A 13,383-nucleotide genomic window follows, 5' to 3' on the forward strand; every position below is an offset into this window, starting at 1 on the left:
ATTTACCTGGGATCCCAGGTGTTAAGATTGTTTAATACAATCGTTTTTGCGTACCACTTGTATACGTTTTAGCGGAAATACAATTTCTATTATTTCCATCTAAATTTCGCCTAACGGAAGGGTATTTCGGTTGCCGCTAATAATTTAAGGACGATGGAAAGTAAGGATAGTTTAATAAGAATTAGGTTTAGTGAGATTTAAGTATATCCGAGAGCATCTCTGTTTTTTTTTTACAAAAGGGAAATAAATGGATTTATTGCAGTAAGATATAGAACATAATATTATTTCTGAAGTTTATAAATCGCAGAATAATAGCAAATGTCAAAGAATCCTCTTTAGATCCCTCGGCGATATCAGAACCGATTTTCGGGGAATTTAGACCCACTCTGGAGGATTTATGGTTAGGAAAGATGTGTTTAGCTCTTTTTTTGACTCATAAGGAACACGGTTGCCTCCGCAACAATATTTATCCTCCAGCTCTGCTTTCGTAGCTGTTAACTTTCTTTTCAGTCTTGGGTTACCAACAGAGCCTTTTACACATAACTCATTTTTCTGCGGAGGCTGGTAAATAAAAGGTGATCTCGCCAAGCGCGGAGGGGGGGGGGGGAAGAAACAGCTGCCGAGACGCTGGCAAGAACCTCCGAAGGGGCGGAGCGTCGGAGAGGTGGGGACATCTGGAATTTCCTCGCAGCCAATCTGCGAGCCTTGGGCCCGACCACTCACCAATTGGTGGGTCGATCGGGCGGGTGTTCGCGTCCTGGGACCGATCATATAGAGAGGGACGTCCAGAGTTTAGAAACAGGCAGGCGTTGTGGTTGCTGCCGCTGGCGAGCTTTGCCTTCCTCTACGTCCTGAGCTCCTGCGTCTGCGGGGTTGGGCTGCTTCTGTGGGTCCCCCCGAGAGGAATCGCCCCGGTCCACGGCTCAGAGGCTGCAGGAGACGGGGCGAGGCTTTGGGCAGGCTGAAGTCACTTCGCCTCTAGCGGTCTCTCGGCGCGCCCCGCCTTCGCCAGGTCTGGGCACCGGGCGGGACTGAATGCCATTATTGCGCGCCTCTGCACCCCCCTCGGACGCTTGGTTGTGGTGAGTAGTTCTGGAGAGGTCGGGGACTGGAGAGCCCGGGAGGGGGGAGGTTACGCGAAGAAGGAAGGGGAGAGGAGGGCCCCCTTTCCCCTGAGAAGTCCCCTCAGTTGGGTTGTCTTGGATGGGCACCTTGCAGGCGGGGGCGTTAGCGGTCTCCTCTTCTACCCTCCTTCCAGGGTCTGAGAGTATTGTCAGGGCAGTGGAAGAGACCCAGAGTCCACTAAAGGAAATGCCGATGAATTCTAGTCGCTTTGGGACGCCCTTGCATTTAAAACCAGCATTAAAACGCCGAGGGATTAAAAAAACCCAGCATTTTATTGCCCAGAGTCGAAATGTAACTTTACTTTTAGCACTAAGGCCGTACTTAATACGGGGCACTTATTCTGAAAGGTAGCGGTTTTGCGAACATGGAAGATCCCTACAGGCAAATAAGGCTGTGTAATACGCCATACATTCAGCCAGCTTGACCAGTTGGATTACAACTCCTGTCAAGCCTGATCCCAAGGGCAAGACACAAGAGGTGTGTTTTCTAGTTACGTGTGTCTATTTTGCATGCAAGCAAATTGAACGTCCACAGACCACATCGATAGAGCATCCTGAGACCCCCCTGTGCTGCATTCAGTGACTCAAGTAATCTCCTTTGAAGAGAGAAGCAGGGTGTTCCTATGGGTCAATTGATCTTTAGACTGGAAAATGGCACAAAAAAAAGCTTTCCGTGGTTGAAAGAAAACAATGAAGGTCATGCTCCTGACACAAAACTCTGGCTAAAGTATTTTTGCTGTTAGGAATGTATAAGGTATAGTTTACATTTACACGTAACCTAAGAAATAAAAGATGAATTATGTCTTTGGCTAAATCCATTCTCCTTTATATTTTATCATTCTATATTGATATACACTAGAATACAAATAAGGTTAGATGCCAAAGTAATTCACCAGCCAACAAATCATGGATGCATTGGTTAGACTCAGATTTCCCAAAGCCATAATGTAGCTTGCATGCATTGGATTTAGTGTGTGGTGAGGACGAGTCAACAAATGAAAGTTATTGTGATATTTTACTCATGCTTCTAGTCAAATTTATCTGGTTTTATTTATCTCATTTGTACTTGAAGGGAAATATGCAATAAGCAGCCATGGAGTTATACTTCCAGAAAATTACATTTCTAGATAACCAAGACTAGGATTGGAGCTTTAAACAGATAACTTCATATTTGCTATTTTCTGAACTGCATTTTAAAGGAAGGAGATACCTTTCTCTAGGTGCAGGAACTATGAAAATTATATCCAAATATATATTTAAAAATATGAGATATACAATGGAAACAAAGAGAATATGTAAAGAAAATCCTAGCAAGTCAGAATTGTCTCTTTAAGTGGAATTTTTAAAATTAAATCTCCCAAAGCCAGCCTTATGGCCCACAGTAATGCAAATTCTGAATTTCTAGATGCAGATTACAAGAGAATATCCTGCAATCATGTCTTGTTTGGAGACAGCCCCCACCCCACCTTGCATGTTGGGCTTTTGACATTTTTTAATCTATGGCAATTTATAGTATTGCCTAATGTGCTAAAAAAACCTACAATGAAGCCCAACTTTATATTGCTTTCATGTTGATATAGATCTCTCTCAGAAGTTGCTAAAAGGTGTTTTTGGATAGACTTAGGAAATATCTTGGTATAGTGTGGGCCTGAATTCACACATCCAATTAAACAATTTGTTTGGTTTTACTTACTGTTGAATGCCTTGCATGAAAATGACAGTTGTGTTTAATTCACTTATAAAGCCACTTTATAAGATCTAGAATATTCCTGCATAACATTAAACTACAGTAGATACATTCACGTCAGGCTAAAAGGAAAGCAAATGCACACCATAAAGATGTGTGAATTAAGACCAATGCTTACCTTTTTCACAAGGGGGAGACAGCAAAGCTCTAAACTCTCTTGAGTTCATAGAGAAACATGAATCTGGCCACAATCTTTCTGGTTAATGGAAGGGGGACTTTCTACCTTTCACTAAAGACAGCTCTGGTCTGATCTTAAAGTTGTGCCTCATCCTTTCCTTCCCTCTATTTGACAGCAGAGTAGAACACACCTGGTTGACCCACACTCTATGAAGCTTCTTTATTACCACAGAGATAGAGAAGGGAAATGCAATGAGGATGGTGGGAGAGCATTCCATATCATGCCAAAGCTATAAGGAGATTTTTAACATTTTTTGTGACCCCAGGGAGCTATGATTTATTCACTAAACCCTATTTAATAAACAGAGTGCCCTATGAAAACTAGATCACTATAAAAATAAAAAGGAGCACCTCTTTAAAAAAAACAAACAAACGCCCGATAAATCCAATTGCGATTTTTTCCCCTTCCCCTGCGTTTCATCTGACCTTGCTCCTTGAAGGCGCACCAAACCTTCCTGGGCAATAAAGGTGGAGATGAGCAGGGTAGAAGCATCGCGTTTGCAGGGAAGCCTTTCTAGAGAATTGCCAGCTTTATTGCCCAACCCCGCTACCTTTCTGAATGTATCTGACTACAATTCCCATCGCGGTCCTTATTTGGGATGGTAGGAGTTGCAAATTCAAGGCGACTCCTGCAAATTCAAGGGAGAGTCAAGAAGCGTCACGTTTTCATTTGTAAAGCCTCCGCCGCATTCGGGCCTTGAGCGCTGCTGGAGCGCAGGGGTGTGTGTGTGTGGACGGCCGGCGTCCGAGCGAAGGAATCGAAATCCCATTTTCGCGGCGTGGGTACAATTTGTCCAAGCATGACAGGAAAACTAAGGAACAACCTCCCGTCTCCCCCTCCCCAGCCTTCCGCCCCCCCTCCCCCAAGGAGACCCTTCCCCCGGGTTAAGTCCCCGAGAAGTGGCGTGCGTTACGCCCCACTCTCCGCGGATACTGAAATCAGCAGTGGCCCTCGCGAATTTCCATTCCCCCACCCCCACCCCGACGGGTCTAGGCCAAGCAGCCTCGTCAATCTGGCGAGGAAAAGGCGGGCGGCTGGAGATGGGCGGGAAGGGCAGCCAGGCCAGATCGCGGCTCTAATGCGAGGCCGCCGCGCCTCTTTTCTCCCCTCTCTTTCTCTCGTGCAGGAAGCGAGCTGGAGGAGAAGGCGGGAGCCGCGGGGCGCGAGCCATGGCTGAGGGGCAGCAGGTGGGCCCCGCCGCCGACGCCTGGGAAATCGACGTGGAGAGCCTGGAAGAGCCCGAGCAGCCGCCGCATGCGCCTTCCCTACAGGCCGCCGGAGACGACGACGATGAAGACGACAACCAGGGAGACGACGACGATGACGGCGAAGAAGACGAAGAGGAAGCCGGGGCAACGGGCGGTTGCCTTCTCCGGTTGCCTGGGCTGCCTCAGCCGCAGCTTGTCTCGCCGTCGCCGGCGGCGGAGGAAGGAGGCGTAGGCGGCGGGGAGCAACCGGTCCGCAAGCTTAGCCGCACACCCAAGTGCGCGCGCTGCCGCAACCACGGCGTAGTGTCCTGCCTGAAAGGCCACAAGCGCTTCTGCCGCTGGCGGGACTGCCAGTGTGCCAACTGCCTGCTGGTGGTGGAGCGGCAGCGTGTCATGGCCGCCCAGGTGGCGCTTCGCAGGCAGCAGGCCACCGAGGTAAGGGCCGGCTTCGCCCGTCCTCCCGTCCCTGGGAGACAGGGTCTTCTTGGCTCCCCCGGGGGGATTCCGCCCTCCGCTCTCCGGGCGAGGCTCCTCCGTCACCCCCATCCTCTCCTGTCTTGTTTTCCCTCCGCGGGGAAAAAAAACTGGCCTGGGAGGCGGAGCGTTTTCTTAAGGGGCCCGCCCGCGCATGCTACCCTCGCCCATGAAGGCGGCTTTTGCTCGGAGGTTTTGCTCCTTCACGGTCCGTGGATTTTCAGGTGCCCGCAGACGTTGGCCGGGTTTGAGCCCGGGGGGAGCTGATCTTCTGAGGAAAAGGTGTCGGTGGGCCTGAGGTCGGCGGCCGCGGAATCGAACCGGCCTCCTTTTTGATGAAGGGGCAGGTGCGAAGCCCCCAACGACCCTCTGAGGCGCCGCCCCGGGACGGTGCGGGCAGCTGCGTTGGGACAGGGAATCTCCGGGACCAGAGCGGTTTCAGTAATAATAATAATAATCGCTTTCTAGAACTGGACTGGAGCACCTTTTTCCTTCCCAAAGGAAAAATAATACAAAAATACAAAAATAAAATAATAACATATTTTAATGGGCCTCAACTGACTGCTTGGATTTAAACTGACTACAAGATGCCGATGCTGTTAGTTGACCTAATCTAACAGTTTTGTGAGACTGATTTAGCTTCGACCCAAGTATTTTCATTTGGATTTTTGCGGAAGAGTAGGTTCCGAATTCCAATGGAATTTATTCTCAGCTTGAGTTGCAACCTCTCTTCCGATTTACCTGTTTTCCTTGGCTTCCTGAAAGCATTGAATGTAAGGTCTTACAATTTGCTAGGGGGACACATTGAATCCAGACTGTAACAAATATACCCAAATAGACATTTCCCCAGACAGTCTTTTCTATTATTTCCTCAGCTTTAAGACTTATTTATTTATTTTATTTATTTTATTAGGCTTATAAGCCGCTCCCTCTCCTCGAAGAGACTCGGGGCGGCGTACAATAAAAAATAAAAATAAGATATCAGAAGCTAAGGTTTTAAAAAGAAAACACATATGGATTTCAAACGGATATAAAGTCAATTTTAATTTAGAACAAGAGTTTTTGTTAAAGGAATATTTATGTCACATAGTGTTTAAGGGACTGTATGACACTCTTAAGGTTTTCCTTTTAAATGAGTAGTATCAAATATGTTAGAAAATGCATTTTACTTTTTCAACTGCATAGTATGGTATGCATTTTGGCATTTTTTACCTTTACTTTTTCAACCACAGAGTATAATATGGTATGCATTTTGGCAATTTCTTCCTAATCATTCCTAATCAAAATCAAAATGTATTTTGCATATTTTAGCCAAAGCTAAAGGTATTTAATATATTTGATTTGATTGAAAGAATTAAGTATATTTCTCCTTTGCTATTGGCTGCTGTCTGTATTTGGGAGCTTGGAATAAAACTATACAGTATAACTTGTTTAAACCTTTGAGCCAATTGTTTAGAAGTTAAATTCCTAATATATTTAAAGTCAAGGAATTCCATTAAAATGAGAATATGTTTAACTTGATTGATTAACCCATTTTCTGAGTTTGCATAGTACATTGAACTATAGTCAAATGGCTAAACAAAACTTATGAAGAGATATAAATGCAGCTGCTAGATTGATTTTAAAATGTGGTGAAACCCCAGTCTCTTTCTAGTCTCTTAATTCAGGGAATATGAGGAGTACTGGCTTTTTTTTTTCCAAAACTGCAACCTCAGAAATTGATGCTGCTGAGAATAATATGAATATACATAATTTATGAAGTTTCTCTGACTTCTTTTTCCCCTCCATGTTTCTCTACTAGGATAAGAAGGGACATACAGGGAAACAGGCTAATTTTGAGCGCAGAACAGTGTACCAGAGACATGTTCGGACGCCTAGTTTGTTGGCTAAAAGCATTTTAGAAGGTAATAATTTTTAGCACTTTGAAGTTGCCTCTCTTTATATAATTTCAGAATTATTTTTGACTGGTTTTTTAATATATAAACATCTTACGTCTGTCAGTTTGATAATCAAAAGACTAAGAAAATTAGACAATTGTAAACACTCAAGGACCCTGATTCACTACAAATCTCAGTAGCCTTTGAACAAAATCTTCTTAATTAGATTGTAATTTGTGCACTTTAATTCTGTTATAAAAAATAGAAGATGCTTTCTTAGAAATGAATTGATGACAGTGTTATAGCCAGTAACTTAATTATAATCTCTGGCAACTGTGATAAGGACTAGATTAGATTATGTAAAGAAGTACACAGTCTACATACCTTGTTATTTGAGGATTTTAAAAATAGCTAATATCATATGGAAATTCCCTTTCCATCTCCTAAAAGGAATAGTCAGATTAAATTAGGAAAAATAAAGTATAGAGTAGTTGCAGTGAACAAATTCTTTTTAATTCCAACTTTCTCTTCATTTTTTCAATCTGTATTCAAATAATTGTTGATTAAAAACATAAAGTGATATTTTGAGAAGTTAAATTAGTATTTCTCTGTCAAAAGCATATGTAACTTTGTATCCTAGGAAAATTATATATTAAAATAGTTAATTTTAATTGAATAGTATTACCTTTTTGAAAGTATTCATAGTGGAGTTCTTTTGCTTCCTAATACGGTAATCCTATTATTTTATTATTTTTAGCATTTGATATAGATTTAGTAAATCTAAAGTCTCTTACCCAATTCTGTAGTGTTGAGAAAATTAGTAATTTAGTAATAGAAGCAATCCACTAGTAATAGAAACAATCCATTTCTATTCAAGCTAGTGACATCTTGCACTGCAGCTTTATACCATATATAAATGTTTTATTTGGGTGAAAATGCCATTAAATTATTCATGGTTTTGAACAATTATGCTTAATGGGCCTGTGGAAATGTGTGTATAATAGGAAATTCTCCTCTGCATAAACTTATTTGGGATTATGTCTCACTGAACTCAATAAGGCATATACTATATCTGAGAAGTAATGTTCACTATAGAACTGTTCTGTTGTAGTAAACTGAACCTTACAAAATCAGTTTAAAAATTTCCTATGAGTTGACTTTGATTCCTGGTGACTTCATTTATCTGAACTTATTTTTCCAAACAATAATATGGAAATTGTTTGCCCTTGCCTTCTTCCAAAATAGATATCTGATCTAGTCAAAATTTCTGAAATTTCATAAATTTGCTGTTGTGAAAGTTTTTTATTCTTTGTCACGCTGACAAGCAGTACTTATTTCTGAGCAAATAAATACTTGAGATGCACCTCTCATGATGTCATTAGTGGATATTAATCAAGAGTTATAGGCTATAAGTTGTAATGCTATAAGAATCTCCCCAGTTTTTCTTTACACCTTTCCCCCAGTATTGGTAACACACTACCATGAGTATAAAATGATTTTTTTGAAAATTCTTTGCTTTTTTCTAATCACCAGAAAATATTAAGATATGGACAGATTTGAAGGACAGTTCAATTTTTAGGTTTATGGGTTGACACTAAAGATATCTTAAAGAGAATGATCATTGGTGAACTTAAGGAAGAGATGGTATTACTACTTTGTGTAAAAGCAAGCATAATGACCACAAGGAATAAAATTCAGAATCTGTAAGGAATGAGCTTCTGAAAGTTTTCAGACTAGTTGCTTTTTTGAGTTTTCAAGACATCTCAAATTCAGAATATTGTTTTCAACTCATCACCATTTACTCAAAATGATTCAATAAATGGATCCCAACTTCTATTTTTATATGCAGTTTGAATCCTATGTTTTTTTGAATGGTGGCTGTGGCTGATAACAATTATTTTATGTGAAATGAAGACCATAAGTCAGAGCTGCAAATACCATAATTTTGGAGAGTAAAATCCATTGGATTTACTTAAGCTTTATTTCCAGCTAAATGAAATAGGACTGTCATCTAACTATACAAAATGATTTCTTTATATTTCTTCTTTTTCTTTTGGTTCAGTTTTTACATTCTTGCAAGGATACTTTCCTTGTAGGAGTAGAAACATTCTTACGGTTCATGCTACCTTTTCTGATTTGTCTTAACTTTCTTTCTCTTTTCTCCTAGTACTCCTTGGATTTTATCTTTACCTCTGTGTACGTAGTGGTTCACCTTTAGAGAATAGAAATGCACCAGTTGATCTTTCAAAATCATTTGATAAGTATCATAATAAAGAAACGTTAATGTAGTGAAATGGGGGCATGAAAACTGATTTACCGGCTAATTATTATTGTGATGCTTCAGTATGAGTTTGGATATGGTGAAAGTAATTAGTAGTTGGAGGCAAAAAGCACTATGTTCCTTGCATATATTTTTTTTGCATCTCATCAAAAGGACAACTTGTACTTCTATAAATAGGTGTCTAAACATCTGATGCAAAGATTGATCATAAACTTTGGCAGGTAATTAGCAAGTTTTGCTTTTGGTGTCAACCGAGAGGCAGAATAAAGGGGGAAAATCATTCAGGTTCTTGTTCCTCAAATTTACATAAACTCTGAAGTTACCTGTTGAGGGCAAGAAAGCACTGTGTATGCACCGAAGTGCCATACTCTAAAACATTATCTTCAAGGTCATCAGTGATCGGGCAGGGAGAGACCATGTTCTTTTACAGTAGGTACATTAGCTCTCTTAACATTTTGCTCTTTTTACACTTTTTTAGTTATTAAAACAATTATTCTCTCCCCTCCAAGGTTATCGCCCCATTCCAGCAGAACCTTACCTTGGAGGGAATTCGTCCTTGCCACCTCCTGTTAGCGACAGAATGAGAAAAAGACGGGCTTTTGCTGACAAAGAACTTGAGAACATAATGCTTGAACGGGAATATAAGGAACGAGAAATGATGGAAGCCACCCAGGCTGCCGCTTTCTTCCTGCCAAACCGGATGGTACATGGGCCCGAGTACAATTCTTATAAAAGTTTTAACCCTCATCAACTTGAAGCTTCCAGTAAGGAGTTTTGTGGTTTTCTACCTACCTGCTTAGATCTGACTATGCAGTATTCAGGCTCAGGAAACATGGAACTGATCTCATCAAATTTGAGTGTGGCCACTACCTACAGGCAATATCCTTTACCCTCCAGATTCTTGGTGTGGCCAAAATGTGGCCCTCTCAATGATGCCCTTCTCTATCAGCAATGCCTTCTAAACGCTACCACAGTCCAGTCTCTCAAACCTGGAGTAGCTTGGGACAATAAAGCTTCACATGGCCAGGATTTTCCCACCTCTGAACATGACATCACATTGTCAAAAAATGAGAACACATTGCACCATCCTCATGTTCGGGAACTTGAGACACCGCAAAACGAACTACAAAACATCTCTCAGGAGGCTCACGAGAGGTCAGCATTTTCATCTCCTAAGAGGACCTTTTCACAGATTTCTGGCAAGGATCCTACAGTTCATCAGGACCCGCCTCTCAACAAGATCAACAAAGAAAGCAACAAGCAGCATCTGCTACTGCCACCCTCATCCAAATATAGCCCATTCCATTCATTATTCCAGCAGACGCTTCATAGCAAATCAGGATCAGAGTTAAAAACCAGTTTTGATGAGGCATCCAAGAAATATAGAGAGTGTACCTTCAGAGAAAACCAAAAGTACAAATTCAGCATTGACAGATATGCAAAAGACTTTCTGGAGACTAAACAAGTTGTAACAAAATTATCAACAAATGAACCATTACCATTTTCTGTTGAATCAATTCTTAAGCGACCCTCTTCAATGGTCACCAATGTTTCTCAGTAGGCTGAGAATGTGATCTTCCACACAAATCTATTGGCACTTAGAATTGAACTTAACCACATGTGCCTTTTGAATTCATTAGAGAGTTCTTCTGCTTAGGCACTTCGTCCACCATGCACTTGAAAGACGTTCTTCAGATTTTGTTGAAATTGATTTCCAATAGACAGGTTTTGAACTACAACGCAGCACTAACATCAGTCATTTTCAGACTGACTGAGATGCCCTTTTGGGGGAATTGACTATTCTAAAATGTTAACAATTATTGATATGCTGTATGCCAAATGCATAGCCACTGCCTTTTGCCACCATAATTTTGGAAAATACAGATGTAAAGGGGGTTATTAAAATGTACATAGTATGCATGTTTTTATATGAAAATAAAATATTTAAATGTTTTGCAAATTAAAATAATGCATTCTGTGCATTAAGAGTTATGAATGCATACACACATGTATGCAAAATCTGCCCCAGTTGGTTGAATCTCTTCATTTCATCTCTGTTGGAATGACATGAATGCAGAATAATACTTTAGATTCATAATCATCAAATCGAGTCCAGGGGAAAAAAAGAAGCAGGGTCATTCAGATTAATAGAAGTAAGGCCCCAGGTGATTCAATATTTGTCCATTTGACTTGCTAGATTAATTGCTCCGGATTGTATGCATATTTCTTATTGCAATATGGTTACTCATGACTTTTTAATATTTATATGCAAAATGTAATGCATATGATACTTTCCTGGAATACTCACCAATGCCTAAGATGAGGAGAGATGTTTGAAATTGTCCTGTAGTATTCTGATATACCGTATATAGTATTTCACCATAGCCCTCCTTTTACCACATGTGCAGAGGAGACCTATCACAAAACTTCCTGTAGGTTCCCTCTCTCAAAATCTCTCTAAGAATATAGGGAACTGCTTAATTTGTTACATACCTAGGACATTTTTTTCATCACTAATGTGATTCTGGATAACATAAGCCACATCCTGATCAGAACTGGTCCTTTTGGCCTGCATTGCCAACTTTCACTAGGTCAAGGGCTGCATTAAGTGTCAGCTACAATTTGGAGTGGGTCCAAGATACTTTGTGGAGTGCCATAGGGCATGGAGGTTCTGTTTTAATGCCTGGAGGTGTGGGATTCTGAATCGGGGTGCATCAGGCTTTGGTTCAATCCAAGCAAGCCTGAGTGGCTTTGAATTTTGGATCTCCCGGTTCTTGGGACTTTCCTTCCATATTTTGTTCTGGATGAGGAAATATTGCCCCAAACAGATCTGAGGTGAAATCTGGAGGTCATCCCAGACTCATGGCTCCTGCTGGAAAAAGATGGCAGCCATGTCTACACAACCACCTTTGGGTTGTGTATTAGCTCTGCCTGTTGCTGGATTGGGGGCTTGTGATTCCAGACTGGAGTATTGCAGTGTGTTCTTCATGGGACTGCCCATTAAGAGCGTTTGGAAGCTTCAGCTGGTGCAGAATACAGCACTGCAAGCAGTTAATAGCATTAGTTGCTTGGCAGGTGACATTGTTGCTTCCTTAGCTGCCCCAGCTTCTTATGTGCTTCTGGGTGCAATTCAAGGTGCTGGTTTTTATCGTTAAATCCCTCTATGGTGTGAGACAGTAAATTACAGAAATGTCTCTCCCCAACTGTATCGACTCATTCTACCTGGCCCAGCAGGATGGGCAAAACTGGCTCCCATTGTGTCCAACACTGGCAACTTTAAGCCTTGTGGGCAACAACTCTCAGAGTAGCTGGCTATGGAATTCTGGGAGTTGAAGTCTACAAGTCTTGAAGATGCCAAGGTTGAACTCCATGGGCTAAAGACTGTCAGCTGGTGGTCCCAGAAAGAGACCCTTTTCTGCCATGTCTCCAAGCCTTTGAGACGTTCCTTCTGAGACCAGACTAACCCCGATTGCTAGCTTTTTACAGGGCCTTCAAAACTTGGGTTTGCGCCTGGCCTGGAGCCCTGGCTATGTGAAGGAGCCTATCTCTTGGCTTTGCCGAAAATTAAATGTGGCAAAGAACTTCAGGAAAGGGGGAACAATCGTGGAGAGTATGGTCCATAGTGCTGGACCTACTTCTAAATTTGTTTGTCCACAGCCACACAAATTAGCTTAGAATGATAAGCTGTAATGATAAAAGTTGCTTGGCAAGGGCCAGTAATATTTGATTCAGTGTGTGTGATGCACAAAAATCCCATTTGAAGGCATTTTGTATATGGTCAGAAGCACTCTTTCTTTTCCCTGCTAAGATATGACATGGAAAAGAGAAGCAGAAGCAGCAGGCTCTGCAAGAGATGCCACATCATTCACTTGAAACAGCTTGGGTTACCTTCTGGGTAGAGTTTAATGCAGCACTTTAATTTGGAAGTTAGCAGAGCGTGGATGACAAATTCCTCCTATCCCGAAGAGGCACATCTAGCTTCCTGTCTGAATTTCATTTCTTCACCAGGAACTTAACAGCATATTTTAAAGTTATCCAATTATTATTGTGCCAAAAAGACAGCAATGTGGACATGTTTTATAGCAATTCAATGGTTGCATTGTAATGGCACGAAGGCACTGAAAAATTATTATAAGTCACTGGTGGAGGCATGACCTTGACTACAATTGCTATTCAGGAGTAGACCCAAGGAATAAATTCATTTTTCAGGCAGAAACTGCAGTTCCACCCCAAGCCATCACTGCTATTAGTTTATTTGTACTTTTTCTGTCTCTCTGCCATTTTGTCTGCTCCATTTCCATTGAGGTTGATACTGCTTCCTTTCTTCTATATTTCTTAAGATCCTCAACTGCCTAACTTCACTGTTAATGGGAATGAAATAATGGCGGAACAAATATTTGATTGGATTTATTTTTGCCTACTATTCCGAAGCCCAAATGGACCTGGGGTTGTATTCTCCTCCCCCATTTATTGTGAGGCATCAAAGCAGATAAG

At 41.6% G+C, this 13,383-nt stretch overlaps 1 protein-coding gene across 1 annotated transcript; it reads left to right on the forward strand.

Moving 5' to 3' along the window:
* The first annotated feature begins 837 nt into the window (after nucleotides 1-837).
* On the forward strand, nucleotides 838-10,802 carry DMRT2 (doublesex and mab-3 related transcription factor 2). The gene is made up of 4 exons (XM_081944813.1): nucleotides 838-1,082; nucleotides 4,176-4,692; nucleotides 6,533-6,635; nucleotides 9,399-10,802. Exons 1-4 carry the CDS (start codon nucleotides 1,036-1,038, stop codon nucleotides 10,448-10,450), a joined length of 1,719 nt encoding a protein of 572 aa, XP_081800939.1. The 5' UTR covers nucleotides 838-1,035; the 3' UTR covers nucleotides 10,451-10,802.
* The last annotated feature ends 2,581 nt before the right edge of the window (nucleotides 10,803-13,383 follow it).

The sequence above is a fragment of the Natrix helvetica genome (genome assembly GCF_964273705.1).
Source record: "Natrix helvetica genome assembly, chromosome: 2".
In the NCBI taxonomy this organism is placed as follows: domain Eukaryota; kingdom Metazoa; phylum Chordata; class Lepidosauria; order Squamata; family Natricidae; genus Natrix; species Natrix helvetica.